The following is a 15169-nucleotide window of genomic DNA, read 5'->3' on the forward strand; positions in this document are numbered from 1 at the left end:
AGTGGATTTCTACCATTCCTCCTCATCAGATTTGTTGCTCATTTAACCCTTCTTCCTATCCACAGTATCTCTCTTTCCAGTCATAAATTTTGTATATTCAAAAATACTTGTTTTTCATTTGGCAAATGCTAATTATTAAAGACTTTAAAAGGAATTATCTGTGTAAAAATAAAATGCAGTTCCAACCCCCCACCCAGATAGCTATGTTCACTGAGGAAAACGTGGAAGCTTTCAATGGATTTTAATCAAATCTGGGATTAATTTTGGGATGACCCACGAGATAGAGACTTCACAAATAAACCCTATTTTCAGCTGGAAAGAAGAGAGGCTCCCTGGGGAAAAAAAATATGAGCTTACTTAAAAGTGCAAAATAAACCTCTCAGTATTTATTTCAAAAGGTGCCAGCAAGATATTAAAAAGAAAGTGTGCAAAACCAGGAAAACACCAATGCCAGTCACCTGTAACACAGTCATAAATCCTGTCATTCATAACAATACAGTTACTCTCATATAGGTCAATTTTTCATTAGAACTTGTTCCCTTATACCAAACACAAAAGACCTGGATTGAAGTTAAAAAATAATTAAAAATTATTTAAAAATAAAAAATGATGTTGGGACTCGTGGATGTACCAGACCCAAACCCGGTTCCTCTGCACAGCTGTTCCTGCCACTGTGGTATATTCTGGAACCACTGTTTGCTACCACTCCTCTACAAAGAGGATTATTCCAATGAACTCCTGGACATGTGCTCTTATTCCAGACTCCACTGGACAAGCAAGTCCTGCAGCAAAGCCTGCAGAGCTCACCTTCCTCCTGCTCCCTGTTCTCCTCTCCTCCCCTGGGGTTTAGTTTCACCCTCTGGTTAATCCTGCCTGCAACCAGGACACAGGCAGGAGCAAACTTAGTCACAGGCACCCACAAAGGAGGGATAACCAGCCACCCAGCTGTCAAACCAGACCAGTTAAGGCACTAATCCAAAGGTAAATAACCTGCTGGAGGAGATCACGGAGCATTTGGAGATACCATGAAAGCACAAGGCGCCCCTCGTGCCTGGCAGCATTCTGGGAAGGTGAATATTAGAAGATTAGGAAGGGGACAGTGGGGTCTCTGGGTAGGACTGGATGTCTCCAACCCTCCTTGTGAGCAGCAGAACCACACATTTCTACAACCAGCTCATGTTGTGCTGTCAGAGGTGCACTTTGCTGGTTCCGTGTGCCTTAAGGGATGTGTACAGAGAAAATCCCCTCCCTTATAGGTCAGTGCCCACAAGCTCAAACACCACCACCACCATCTGCAAACAGTGGATCTACCTCAGTGTGTGCTGTACTCATGGATATGTTGGGAGTTTATAAAGCTGCCTCCCACAGAAATTTTACAAGCCACCGCGTGACGCTTCAATTCTGAGGACAGAGAAAAGTTCATTTCAGAGAATGAGGCAAAGACAGCTAAAGAAAACACTTTTTTTGCTAGCTAAACCCACCAACTCCTCTGAACACCAAGCTTTTCCCTCAATAATTATTGCACTGCTGGCAAACAGCAGCTCTGTGAGCTGCCATATTCCTCACCCTGTCCCCATTATTTTAACAACCTAAAAAGCAGTTTGTCTTCCTTCCCCATCCCCCATGTATCAGCCATCCACTTAATGAAAGCAGCAAATTAGGGCTTCTAAACTCAGCCTCTGCTGCTGGGCAGGTTGCAAAGGCTCAGGACTGCAGTGAGCTCACAAATCAGTGTCAGAATTTAGGGGCCACATGACACAACAGCCAAACGTGCTCCCAGGAGGGCACAGTCAGAGCCTGGCTGACACCAGGGTGGGCTGCACAGATCCCTGTGCACACAACCCTCCTTTCACAAGGACTCTGGCCCAGCCAGACTGAGCAGGGCACAGGATGAACATGTTATTATTGTCTCTTAGCCTGAGAATTACATGAAATTTTTAAAAAATTTGGCAAGTAATTTAACAAGTCTCCCGTAGTGCCTGCGAGGTAGTTAAATGGCAATAGGCAAAAACGCCTGACAGGAAAACTGAGGCACTTCAGGGTGAGGTAATTTGTCCAAAGTCACAGTCAGAACCCCTGGCAGAGCCAAAAATGCTGCACTGGCTCCTCCTGAGCTCTGAACACTGAGCCCAGCTCCCTTCAGGCTCAAATGTCAGAGGCGCTGCAGGTCACGGATATCCCAGAAGCTCTGAGGAGCCCGTCAGAGATGAAGCTGCCGCTGGCAACAGAAAAACATGGACATTGTGTAGGAAAATCCAGGCTGTAAAGGCCACGCAGACAAGGGAGGAGGGACACTGTGAAGGCATCACCCAAGCAGAGCTTCATAATCCACGTACCAGACCAGTTGGCCAGAGCTGGGGCTGACGCCCGAGATCGGCCACTTCGTCGGCTCGTGGCCCACCCTGCTCAGCAGGGTGGTGATGTCGTGCTTCCCCTTCCCCAAAACCAGGACAAACACCTGCCTGGCCTTGTTGATGAGGGGTAGGCTAAGGCTCATCCTCTGGTGAGGTTTGACAGGGCTCTCGGTCAGCACCACAGTGGGAGCCCCTTCCAGGCCGTTCTCCGAGCGGGGGAAGAGCGAGGCCGTGTGGCCGTCGGTGCCCACCCCCAGCAGCACCAGGTCGAAGCTGGCATTGGCCACCAGGGCCACGATGTCCTTGGCATACAGCTCCGTGCCTCTGTCCTCCTCCACGCAGAGCCGCCGGTTGAGGTGCACGGGCATGGGGTGGATGTTGAAGTAGGGCACCCTGACGCTCTGCAGGAGGTGGCTGTGCAGGCTGAAGAAGTTGGACTCGCTGTCGGTGAGGGGGACGCAGCGCTCGTCCACCAGCCAGATGTGGGTGTGCTTCCAGGGGAAGGCGTAGTGGTGCCTTGCCAGCCGCTGGAACAGGACCACTGGGCTTGAGCCCCCGGAGAGGGCCAGGTGGAACTGCCCGGAGCGGGCCACGCTCCTGACTGCTGCCTCCTCCATGTCGGAAGCCAGCTGGGAAATCAGGTCCTCGGACCACGCCGAGACCAGGGGACTCTGCCGATATTTGGACTGGATTGCCTTGTAATCACTTGGCACCTGCCTGGTGGGGTTCAGCAGCTCCGCTGGCTCTGCCAGGGTGAATGCCAGTCCCCCACTCACCATCTCAAAGTCGAGGAGGTGCTGGTTCTCCACGCCCCCGGGGTAGAGGCGCAGGGGCTGGCGGGAGATGCTGTCCAGCAGCGGCGTCCAGAAGCCCCAGGAGGCCAGCAGGTTCTCCGTGGTGATGAAGAAATCCTTCCTGCCGTGGTAGATGTTGGAGATGAGGACAGAATACGCATCTCTCTCTTTCACAGGGCTGTACACATAGTAATCAGACAGTGGTTGTCCAAAAATGTGCAGGTCCGACCGAGCCATGGTTTCTTTCCAGCTGTCTTTGGGCATGACAGGCCGGAAAAGGTTCCTGCTCACAAGCACTGCAGGGGTGTTGAGGGCCCCGTGCCCGAAGTAGAAGATGATCTGCTTGGCTTTACACTGGCTGTGCCCTGCATCCCTCAGAGTCTCACTCTGAGTGCAGTAGGCCCTGTTCTTGAAGAGAACACGGGCATAACCTACCCGTTCATCCAGAGCCTTCCCAGAGGTGAGGAGGAAAGGGACCCCTTCCCACCGCAGGCTGTCACTGTGGATCAGCACACCTGAAATGACAGGGAGCTCAGCTACCAAATCAAACCTGAACAGCAAACAGTTTTGGGGGGATCTCTATCACCTACCCATTATTCTCCTCCCTCAGGTCCCAGAAATCTTGGCAGCCACCATGTCTCTTGCTCCACATTCAACCCTTTCCCGACTTCATTACCTAACTGCTCTCCAGTTACCCTGCTGTGCTTTCTCCCAGGTATCCCACTTGTTTAGCCTCCTTTAATCTTGTAGGAAACCAGTTTTCTGAACATGAACATAATTCAGACAGTATCTTTAATGTTGAGAAGACCCACCATGGCTAGAGGTGGCCTCATGGTTCATTCATCACAGAGAACTGCAGAGCTTTACCCCTCAGCTGCAGAGAGCAACTCGACTTCATGAAAAGGCAAAGGAGTTTGCAGGCCACTTTTAAAAATAATGCAGAGATCTTAGAATAATGGGACTTAGCTCTTATGCCTCCCATTCACTGGATCACTAGCTGACACAACAACAGTGTTGTCTTGTTCCAGCTGCCAGTCATGCTGGTGGAAGCCTGGAGATATCCCAGTGCCAGCAGTGAGGTCCAGAGTCATGGAGCTGGTATCATCACACAAGGACTCACATCTCCTGCTCTCCTCAGCTCCAGACTACTCCCCCCTCCAGGGCCCAGCCCAAACTCTCACCTGCAAAGGTTGGTGTCGTGCTGACGTAGTCCTGTGCCTGCTGCAGCTCCTCCTGGGCCTGGCTGGCGTACGCCTGGTACTGGCCCAGCACGGCACTGTTCTTCTCCAGGCCCCACAAGGACTGGAAGCTCTGCAGCTTGTGCTGCAAAACCTCTTCTGCCCTGCTCACGTTGGCCGGGAGCTCCATGATGAGGAACATCAGGGCCTCTGTGAGGTGGTTCTGCAGCACGTCCCGGATGACCCCGTACTGCTCGTAGAAGCTGGTGCGGCCTGAGGACAAGGAGGAGGGAAAATGCATTTAAACTGATGTGGTTCTCCTGCAGCTTTGTCCTCTGCATGTGTAATGTGTGTGCCAAGAACAAAGAGAACAAGCCCTGACTGGTTTGCACCTCTTCTCCCAGCCCAACAATTAACTTGAAGCCACCAAGCTCAGAGAAGTTGTGGATGTCCCATCACTGGACGCGTTCAAGCTTTGAGCAACCTGTTCTAGTGAAACATGTCCCTGCTTATGGCAAGGGGGTTGGACTAGATGGTCTTCAGAGGTTCCTTTCAACCCAAATCATTCTACGATTCTACACTAAAATAAAGATAAAAGGTCCCCATGGGACTGCTTGTCCTCCCCAGAGCCAAACACACTCCTCTTTTTGGGTGCTTATAGAGCCTAAACCCAGGAGAAGTCATGCTGTGCCTGACAGTCCTGAGTGCACAGAGCAGAAGGCGGCTCTGCAGCCACAGCCCTGGATCTGGCACTCCACACAACAGGCAGTTCCACACAAAAGCTTTGTCAGAGTGGCTGGAAAGTGGGGTCAGAGCAGGGACCCCAACAGCTCTACAGCTACACACCAGCTCCCCAGAACAGCAGCAGCTGTGCCCTGGCAATGAGCACTGCTCTCCATTGCCCCTTTCCCCTGGTTTTCCCGTCCTCAGAAGGCTCTGGCTGAGCCATGCCCTTGGGAGACAAAATTTCATGCTTCTCCTTTCCCTGCCTGGCTTCTCATGCAGGTGAGACCAGGGGGAGAAGGACAATGCACTTATGAAGAGACTCAAGCAGATGCCTTTGTGCAATCCAGCAGCAGGCTGCAGACTGCATCACCCATAGGCTTCCCCTATTGATTGATACGTTTATCTCCTCTGCTCTAATCCAAAGGCACATTCATTAGTGGAATCAATGCTGCAGACTCGCTGGGAGCCAGGCTGCCAGCTGAAGCTGAACAGGGGAAAAAAGATGCCAAATGAAAAATTACAAAGTTGTTCAGAGCAGGGAGGGCACAGGGTGTAGCTGGGGCTGTGCAGAGACAACACTTCCCCCCTTTATTTCTCTGCAGTGCGTCCCTCTCCCAGAAACAGGCCCGGGTGAGGTCTGGGCTCTCAAACCAGAGATCGCTCCAAGTTCGACAGAACTGTATGAACTGGTTTGTGGTGGTTCAGAGAGCGAGGAGGGAGGGAGGCAGAGAGGGAAGGAGGGAGCAGGTAAAGTGAGTGGAGAAGCAGCCCTGATGTTGCAGAACTGAGGGCACCTGACGTGCCCAAAGTGCTGCGGGTGGCAGTCCAGCCCAGGCAGCTTTGTGCTGAGCACTGCAGAGTGGCTGCTGCAGCACTGCAGGGAGGGAATGCAGCCGTGTCCTTCAGCAGGAGACCCAAGCTGGCAGCTCTGGGCTTGGATTTTTTCTCTCTGCAATGCTCTTTCTTACTACAAGAGAGGAAGGGAAAGAAACAGGCAGGCAAACACAGAGTGACCCGGGCACTTGGACTGACACCGACAAGCCGCGATGAGCAACATCCAGGCAAGAGATGCAAGAGCACCTTCCAAGGAACAGCACAAAGGTACACTCAGGGTGAGCTTGGTAGCTAACAGGACAGGAATACAAAAGGGTTGTTGTTGTTTCAACAACCAGAGTATGGCTGCACTAAACTGAAGTGGCCTTAGATTGCATCAATTCCAAATCTAGTGCCTTTTACCAAGAATCAGGATGGAAAGCTGGGTGCAATGTCCCCAGGGCTCTGCAGCACAAAAAGGTGGGGGATTCTGCCCCTGCTCCCAGACGAACTGCAATTGGAATCTTTTCTTGGAAGCAGCAACACTACCTGGAAGTGAGTCAGTCTCTAGCACAGGAAGTTTAGGACAGTCCCTCTTATTTCCAGAGAGCAGCATACCTTACAGTTTTTATTTCTGTACCAGCACTACCTCAAGAGCCACTTCCACATAATTAATGAACCTGCCAGTTGTCCTTCTCATTCATTCACCCTGCACACTCTGCACACTCTCCTCACCAACCTTTAGCATCCACAGTCTCCTTCAGGACAATCTCCACTCTTTCCACATGATGTCGGTTCCAAATCGGATCCAGAAACTGTCGGTTCTGATCTCGAAAAGGCAGGATATGGGCTACAGCCTGTGAAGGGAAAAAGTCAAGGATCCCATAAAAACTCACCAGACTCCCACAATATCTCTGGCACAACACCTCTGCCCCATCCAGCACTGGGATGTGCCAGCAGACAGGCAGCACAGCAGAGAGCAGAGTGGGTCAGGGAAGAGAAAACCAGCAAGGGAGCCTGCAGGGATGCACAGTGGGGCTGCCAGTGACTGTCCAGAGCAGACATTAAAGGTCTTTCTGAGGCATTTTGAGGTTTCATGTGAAAAAAGGCTGAACTACAAACTGCAAGGCACTCAGTTTATATCTGTCAAAGGACAAAGGGCTGAGTCAGACCATCCTGGGACTAATGTATACTTCCAAAGTGCTGAAATGCTACACCACTAAAGCCATCTGCTCTATTTGGGACACAAAAAAAAAACAACAAACAACCAAAAAACAAAAGAGAAGAAATCCTCCCTCTTAGTGGAGATGCTCTCCCTGCAGCTGGACATGCAGTAAAATCTGGCCACAGTGCCATGGTTGGAACAGGCTCCTTTCAAAATGTGACATCACACTCCTGTGAAACAAGGATGGCACGTCCTTGGACACATTCCCTCGGGGACAACGCAGCTCCACATCCTGAGCTGTCCCTGCAGCAGACTGGAGTGGAACATGGGGCAGGAAGAGCCCTTCTCCTAAGCATCCCATAAAACTGACATCCCATCAGCTCCTTATCATATCAAATCAAAAACTGCTTCCAGAAGGCACGGCTAAGCAGAGAGGCCTGTGAGTAATGAGATGGGAGAGCTGTGAGAGGGAAAGGGCACTGGTTACTCAGCGAAATCAAACCCCCGACCTTGGTGAGAAGACCAGATAAACTCTGCATCTCTACTTCAGGCCCACACAGAGCTCAACCCTACAGCCTGGCCTCCCTCTGGAGAAGGGACCCTCATCACTCCAACAGGAGAAAGCCCTGCTTTGGTCTGCACGTCTCCTCTGCTCTCTAAGAGGATGGACAGCAGTACAGGACAGAAGAAGAACAGTACAGGATTCCATGAGGCTTGGGATCACACTGAGAGGCTCTGCCTGAATTTGAGAGGGGAACAACACTCTCATTAGATGCAGAACTGACACCCAGCACTCTCCCAGCCACCAGGCCCCCCAGCCTGGCAGGGGGCTGTGCTCACCTGTTTGCCAAGGTAGTGGTCCACCCGGTACATCTCCTCCTCCCTGAAGAAGCCCTTCAGCTCTGCAGCCAACTGCTGGGCCGACTCCAGGTCATGGCCAAAGGGTTTCTCCAGCACCACCCTCAGCCAGGCCCCCGGGGGAGGCCTGCAGCTGCTGTTGATGTGGCGGGCGATCTCCGTGTAGGCGAACGGTGGCACTGAGAAGTAGAAGATCCTCCCAGCCTCCTTCAGCCCCTCCTGGCGCAGCAGGGCCTCGATCTCCCTGTTCAGGGCAGTGTAGTTCTCGGCACTACTCAGCTGGTGGTACTGGCTCAGCTTCAGGAACTGGTCCTTGAGCACAGCACACCTGTCGGGAGCCTCGTCCGGGGGGCAGGAGAGCTTCTTCAGCACCTCAAACATCAGCCTCTCCCCCGGCTCCTGAGCCGTCAGTGCGGCCCCGTGGAACGTGAAGCTGTGGCCATTGCTCACTTGGTCCATGTAGAGCTGGAACAGACCCTGCCACAAATACTTCTTGGCCAAATCACCCGTGGCTCCCAGCAGGACCACGGAGATGTGGCCCTGGGACGCCTTAGCCAGGGACTGCAAGGCTCCCACGAACAATGCTGCACACAGGACCCTTCCCAGCATCTTGGGAGAGAAGGGGTACACCCAGGAACACTAGAAGTCAAGAACAGAAAAGAAAACGTGTCAATCCGTGTTATAACTCTGCAAAACACAAACCAAGGTACCTGCTTTCCTATGGCTGAAGAGCCAGGGACTTCTGCCTGCACCCTCCACCCAACAGTCCCTCCTCCCCTCTGTGATTTGGGTTCTTGAAGAGCCTGCAGCCTCCTCATGCACACCAAGAAGCAGAAGGCAGTGTGTGCCCAAGGGCTTTGGGTAGCATGTGCATTGTCCCCACAGCTGAGTTAATGCAGGGGTGTCAGTGCCTTTAGACTGTGAAACTGGAGCCCATTTTAACACAAATTTCAGAGCTGGCTACAAAGGAACACACGTGCCTGCACACTGAACACACGTGCCTGCACACTGAACACATGTGCCTGCACACTGAACACATGTGCCTGCACACTGAACACATGTGCCTGCACACTGAACACATGTGCCTGCACACTGAACACATGTGCCTGCACACTGAACACACGTGCCTGCACACTGAACACATGTGCCTGCACACTAAGCCCTGCTTTCAACAGCCTCCTGTTTGGGACTTTGCTCAAATAGTGTTATTCTGCCTTGGCATGGCTTCAAGTCAATATTGCGAGAGCAGCTCAGAGGCAAACACGACCACTGGCAGTCCCAGGCTGCTCTTTAGGGCACTCTTTAATGACTCACGTGCACCAGCACCCTTGGGAACAGATCTGAACTGGGTTCTGAGGAGCTGCTGGGAGACTGGTGTGATAAAACAACACAGGGGAAGAAGTTTAGTCCTTAAATTGAGTCTAGGCATAAGCCAGTCTAGATGGTGCCCCATGGTGGCCGTGTATTGTGGCCAGGGGAGAATGTGGGGTTTGTGTTCTGCCTCCTTCAACCTCCCATCACTGAAGAGCAGCTCAGCACCTTCTCCACTCAGCACCCATTCAAACCCCTGCAGACAGGGACAGCTGGAATCCCTGACCAAAAAGCCCCTTTGCTCACTCTTACTTATTCAAAATAAAGCTGCTTTTAAGAGAAAAGAAACATTTAGTTCTTATACCTAGAAACATGGCAATGACTTTACATCTCATGAGAGATAATCTGGGATGAGTGACTAAACCACTGTGCAGTTCTTATTCCATCAGATGTTATTTCAGAAGCTCTTATGGATATCTCGCTCCCTTAGTTTCACTTTCTGTTTAGTTGGAGCAAAGCCTTCACAGCACACGAGATAATTAACTTCTTTAAAAACTTTCAGTTCTGGTCAATAAATATATATCTTTTAATTTTACCTGCGTAGGAAAACCAGCCATATTTTGACAGTTAAGAGGCTTTTTTGTGCTGGTGCAGTTGCAGTCTCACTAGGCTTTGCACTGGGGAAGGATTACACCATTTTAAAATGGCAGTTTCATGACCACACCACTGAGAAATGCATCTTGGGTATGAGAATGAACCTTCTGCGGGCAGATATGACTCTGAAAAGTGTCTCATCAGATTCACACATTCACAGTCAGCAAGAAAAACATCCCTGGCTCCATTGCTCCAGTTACAGCTGCACAGACGCCTCAGAACCAAAAGCTCTTTGCTTTTATCTGCCCAGGCTCACTCAGGATTGTCTTTCCCAGCCTGGAGCAAAAGGCCTGGTCCTTGCTCCCCCTGAATGGCAGAGGGATGAAGCACAGATGTCCGAGCTCTTCACTGGTTTTCCCCATGGAAAGCTCCCAGAAAATCCACTATTTCATCACTGAATCAACACAGGATCCAAAGCAGCTAAGGGACCTAAATTAGCTAAAGGATTGGCTAAAGGATAACTAAATAATAACAAGGAACATCTGAACATCTCTCCCTGTCTGCAGCTTGAACTGGTCTGTATAAATCTTGTGTTTCTTTCCCCAGCAGACTCACCTGTAACACAGGAGAGCTTCAGAGACCACAGTGGCAAGAGGAGCTGGAAATGTGTCTTCTCCCCAGTGCAGATCTCTCTCCTGCAGGGACTGGTGTGTGGCAGAATCTCTGACCAGTGGTTGGGTGAGCAAGAGAGATAAGGCAGGTTGCTCCCTTTCTGGTAAATGGGAGGAAAGACCTGATTACAGCAGAGAAAAAACAAATTGTGCCTGAGCCAGCAACATCCCAGCACAGCCCAGCTCTCAGCCCATCCACGCTGGCTGGGCCAAACCTTCTGGAGGCTTTGTGAGCTGGCAAAACACGGGCATATGAGGCAATTCCTGCTCCCAGAGTGCCTTCCTGACTCCTCACCTTTGCACCTGAGCTCAGCTGGGTGCTGCAGGTCTCCAACTGACCCCAGTGAGCCTTTCTGGGAACAATCCCCCAGTCCAAATCTCAGAAGGAACAGTGCCAACACCACAACCCTATGGCAGTGGGAAAAGGGCATCTTAGTGAGCCCTCCTAGGACAGCAGGACAGCTCTTGTGCAGTGCTGAGCCTTCCAGGCACCCCAGCTTCCCTCTCAAAGATCAGTTTGCATAGGAATTCCTTTGGCTTTTCCTTCCCTGCTTCCTGCATGGAAACAGGGCAGCTGAGCATCACTTTAGCTGACAACTGCAGCCCACTGTGCAAGGAAACAGCCTCAATGATGCCCACAGGCACATCAGTCCCTCAGGAGACAGCCCAGCACCCACTGCTCTCCTCCAGAGGGCTTCAACAGGGTACACTGGGGGCTGTAAATTCAACTCATATCACTTCTCCCCAGCCTTCTGCTGCCTCCCCTCCTTCCCTCTCTTCTCCCTGTGCTCTTTAAGCCCCATGAACTCACTTGAGGAATCCAGCAAACAGCGCTGGCAGTCGCAGAGGGGCAGAAATGTGGCTCCTAAGGTTTTGCCCACGGCATAAATAACTATTTGGTTTTCCTTCCCCTGCTGTGGGGTTACAATTCAGGTGGACACGTTTCTCAGGGCAGTGGGGCAGTATTTACACTTGTTTGAGCAACCTTTGTTCCAGGAAGCAGGGGCATGTGACACAGTGCCCATGGCACCCTGGCAGGCTCAGGAGGTCCCACCGTGGAGTGGGAAGGGTTTGGGTGGGTCAGGCTTTTCCAAAGGGCAGGAGTGAATTAGCCAAGTAACTTCTTGGCAGATTCAGTCACATGTCCTTCCAAGCCAACTGAAAGCCAGTTTCACAACACTCCCAATTGCAAAATATTGAGCTACACTGCCCAGAAAAAGCACAGTAAACCCAGCAATGTTTGTTTACTGCTTTCATATCAGCTAATCACCACTGCTCACATTAAAAAATAATACTCAAAAAATCCCCCCGCCGGCCAGAACAAAGTTGCTCAGTCAGGCTTCAGGAAAAGACTCCTGGGCCTTATCCATATAAAACATGTAGGAGCTTAACCCAGCACTTAGACTGTGCATTCCCTCCAGTTTGACAGGAGCTCAGTTCAGATTTGTATGGGAAAAAAAAAAAAAGAAAAAGATGTTTTGTTACTGTTGCATCCCCACTGAAAAATAATTAACAGATGCAGAGCCAAAAGAGCTGGACTTTGATGATCCTTTTGGGTCCCTTCTGACTCAGGGAAGGTGGTTCTATGATACAAGCAGTGTGGTTGGGCTCCTAAAAGGCCATGCACAGGTAACACGTGAACGAAAGAGTTATGGGGATACTTTGAGAATCAGGAAAACCATATTGGCCTTCTGTATATTCCAACATTAGAGCAGGAATGGCCTCACCATCAGCTCCTGGAAAGGTCAGAGGCTTAACGTGGAGACTCACATTAAAAGCAAGCCGGGCAACGCAGGAATTAGTGTTTGGCCCTTCTGGTTCTGGCACACCCCCACTCCAGGTGCCCTGGTCCCAGCACCGGGACGGCAGCTCAGCGTCCGGAGCCCTGGAAAAGCAGGACAGGGTTACGGTGACAAAATGCCCTGGGACGCGAGGGATGAGCTCACCTGTGACAGGTGCGTGTCACAGTCCCCTGTACCTCCCGCCGGAGCTTCCCCGGGACACGCAGGGATCCGCAGGGTCAGCGGGGAGCCGGGAAGGGCTGAGCGCGGCGGGGACGCGGCTCCCGCGGGTGCGGGGGCAGGAGAACGTGCGGTGCCCACGCGGGGCGGGGACGGACCGGGGGTCCCGCAAACACCTCTGCCCGCCGCTTCCCCGCCCGCCGGGGAACCCTGGGGACGGGACGGGGGTCGGCGGGGACCGGGAGCATCCCTGCATCCCCCTATCCCTGCATCCCTCCATCCCTCCATCCCCGCATCTCTCCCTCCCTCCCGCGGCCATGCGCGGCTCTCCGGCCGCCCACGCGGTGCCGGAGCGGGGCGACGCCGCTGCCCGGTGGCACAGGGCAGCGCAGAGAGCCGGGGCCAGCCCGTCCGTGCCGGGGGTCCCACCCCCGTCCCGCCCCCGGCGCCCCCCGACCCCCGGCCCGGCCCCGCTCACCTCCCGCCCACCCGCGCCGCGCCGGCGGGCCCGACACACAGCGCCCCGCCCGCCGCGCGCTCCGCCCACCCCGCGCACAGTCTTGTGGTTGGCGTCGGGTCTCGCCGCGCGGCGCCGCGCGAGAGGGGGGAAAATCGCAGCGTTAAGGGGGATTCTGGGGGCGCAGCCCCCGCTCGGGTGGGACAGGAGCACCCTCGGCCAGCCCCTGCTGGGACCGCGCCTGGGCAGTGGGTATCGCACCCCTTCCGCGCCTGGGCGTTCCGTCAGGCGTGTCCCTATGGGGCGGGGTGGGGGGTGCGTTCGCTCGTAGTTCCCGTTCTGGCTGGAGATGCTCTCGCTGCACCATCAGACCAAAGCCTTGACCAAAGGCAGGAAGTTTGTGGGAGTTTTGGTTACCTCCAAGGGCAGGTTGGATGGGGAATTGAGCAACCTGGTGTAGTGGAAGGTGTCCCTGCCCATGGCAGGGCGTTGGAAGATGAACTTTAAGGTCTCTTCCAGCCCAAACCATCCTTAATTCTATGATTCGTTCTAAAAGAAAAAGTATCTCTTTTCCCCAGTTGCATTTGCTGTCTAATTTTATATATGTATATGTCTAATTTTATATATATATATATAATTTTATATACATATATATATATACACAGGTACGTATATTTGTCTACAGACCTTGCACTGCTTTATGTCCTGCAATGAGCACACCCCTTCCTCACTTCACATGTGCCCCCACAACTCCAGTCCTGTGTTTTCTAAACAACAGAAGTACCTTGTGACCCTCCTGGTGTGCGATTCAGTTCAGCCTGACACTGCTTTTAGACACATCAAGTTTTGAGGGGGCAGGTGGAGTGATGAGAGGCAGAGAGAAGAGAAGCAAAGGGAAAAAAAAGTGTCTTTGCAAACGTGTATGGCAACAGCAGAGAGTTGTGAAGCAGACTGAGACTGCTAAACAGCTATAACTGCATCCCATAATACGTGGCATTACATTATATGGCAAGACTACACACCATTCCCGTTGTCTTTCTCACTCAAAGGTCTCAAATTATTTTACACAAGCAGAGACACTTCACCACCACTACTTTACAGGTGGGGAAAGGGAGTCACACTGGCAGAACTGAGCACAGAATTGGGGTACCTTGCTGCTCAGGCTGGTAACCTAGAAATGAAATTATACATAAAGCAAGGCTTGCATTAAATTTGTGATATCTATATCTATATATAGATACATATATATTTTGAGCAATCTGGTCTAGTGGAAGTTGTGTGTGCCCAGGGCAGGGGGTGGAACAAGATGATCTTTAAGGTCCCTTCCAACCCAAGGCATTCTGTGGTTCTATGATACAACTTTGAATCATATTTACTGTATCATTCCTTTATTCCATACCCTGCTCTGGAGGTTATTGCACCAGCCTGCTCTCACAAAGACCCTGTAAGGTGTTGCAGAGGTGTCAGAGTGACACGGTGTCAGCACCCAGGTTTGTCTGCAAGGATGTGGATCCAAATTTGGGAGGAGGGAGACTGCAGTGTGCCCTGCCTCGCATTGCACAGCGCTTTGTGATTCCAACCATGTTGCTAATGCAGCTCTGGGCTGGGTGAGGCTCAGTGCCTGCGATTCTGAACGGCTCCAGTCCCGAAACCCAGCGCAGGGCACATCACAAACGGTGGAATGTGGCAAATTAGACTTGCTGAGGGGGTAAATAACTCATCTGAAAGGGCCAGCTGGACAAACAATCCAGCGCCAGGAGATCTCCCTTTCCCGCTCCCTGTGATGTTACTACACAGTACATTTAGCAAGGAGCTTCGGGGGAAGCAGTGCTACATCCCACAGCTCTGGGTTTAACCCGTTAGCACCCCGATGGCAAAGCTTGCTGAGCTCTCAGAAGTTAATCTGGGTCTGTTTGGGTAGAGCAGCCGGCGAGAGGAGGTACATGGGAGTCCCCTCCTGCAATTTGTGTTCTGTTCTGGGAGGAAAAGGGGAGTTTGCCACCTACTTTAGCAGAAATCATTAAAGTGCAAGTCTCCCTGCTGCATATTTCTGGCACGTGGAATGAGATGAACAGCTGAGGCCTTGGTCACTTGAGCTTGTTATTATCATAGACAGATTTCAAAGTTGGGAGTAGCAGCAGTTGTTTAACATCTTTTGTTGAGAGGCCACGTTTTCAGCTAGTTATATGATGCCAAACTTTAAACATTCAGGCTGAAATTGTAGGGGGGGTTCATTTTATGCAGTCATTTTTTGGAAGGCTGAAAAAAAAAAATAGTGCAGCTATTT

At 51.9% G+C, this 15169-nt stretch overlaps 1 protein-coding gene across 4 annotated transcripts; it reads right to left on the reverse strand.

Moving 5' to 3' along the window:
- Positions 1–1214: 1214 nt before the first annotated feature.
- On the reverse strand, positions 1215–12929 carry H6PD (hexose-6-phosphate dehydrogenase/glucose 1-dehydrogenase). Of its 4 annotated transcripts, XM_027702963.1 has the most exons (7): positions 12904–12929; positions 12235–12349; positions 10409–10565; positions 7871–8527; positions 6605–6722; positions 4330–4599; positions 1215–3663 (listed from the first exon to the last, which is right to left on the reverse strand). In XM_027702963.1, the coding sequence occupies exons 4-7, from the start codon at positions 8495–8497 to the stop codon at positions 2306–2308; spliced, it is 2373 nt and encodes a 790-aa protein (XP_027558764.1). In that variant the 5' UTR covers positions 8498–8527; positions 10409–10565; positions 12235–12349; positions 12904–12929; the 3' UTR covers positions 1215–2305. The 4 variants fall into 4 exon arrangements, with proteins under 4 accessions (XP_027558764.1, XP_027558763.1, XP_027558767.1 ...); XM_027702962.1 differs by lacking the exon at positions 12904–12929 and having other exon boundaries at positions 12235–12723; XM_027702966.1 differs by lacking the exons at positions 12235–12349; positions 12904–12929 and adding an exon at positions 11276–11422.
- Positions 12930–15169: the final 2240 nt, after the last annotated feature.

The sequence above is a fragment of the Neopelma chrysocephalum genome, unplaced genomic scaffold (assembly GCF_003984885.1).
Source record: "Neopelma chrysocephalum unplaced genomic scaffold, ASM398488v2 Primary Assembly neopelma1_200, whole genome shotgun sequence".
In the NCBI taxonomy this organism is placed as follows: domain Eukaryota; kingdom Metazoa; phylum Chordata; class Aves; order Passeriformes; family Pipridae; genus Neopelma; species Neopelma chrysocephalum.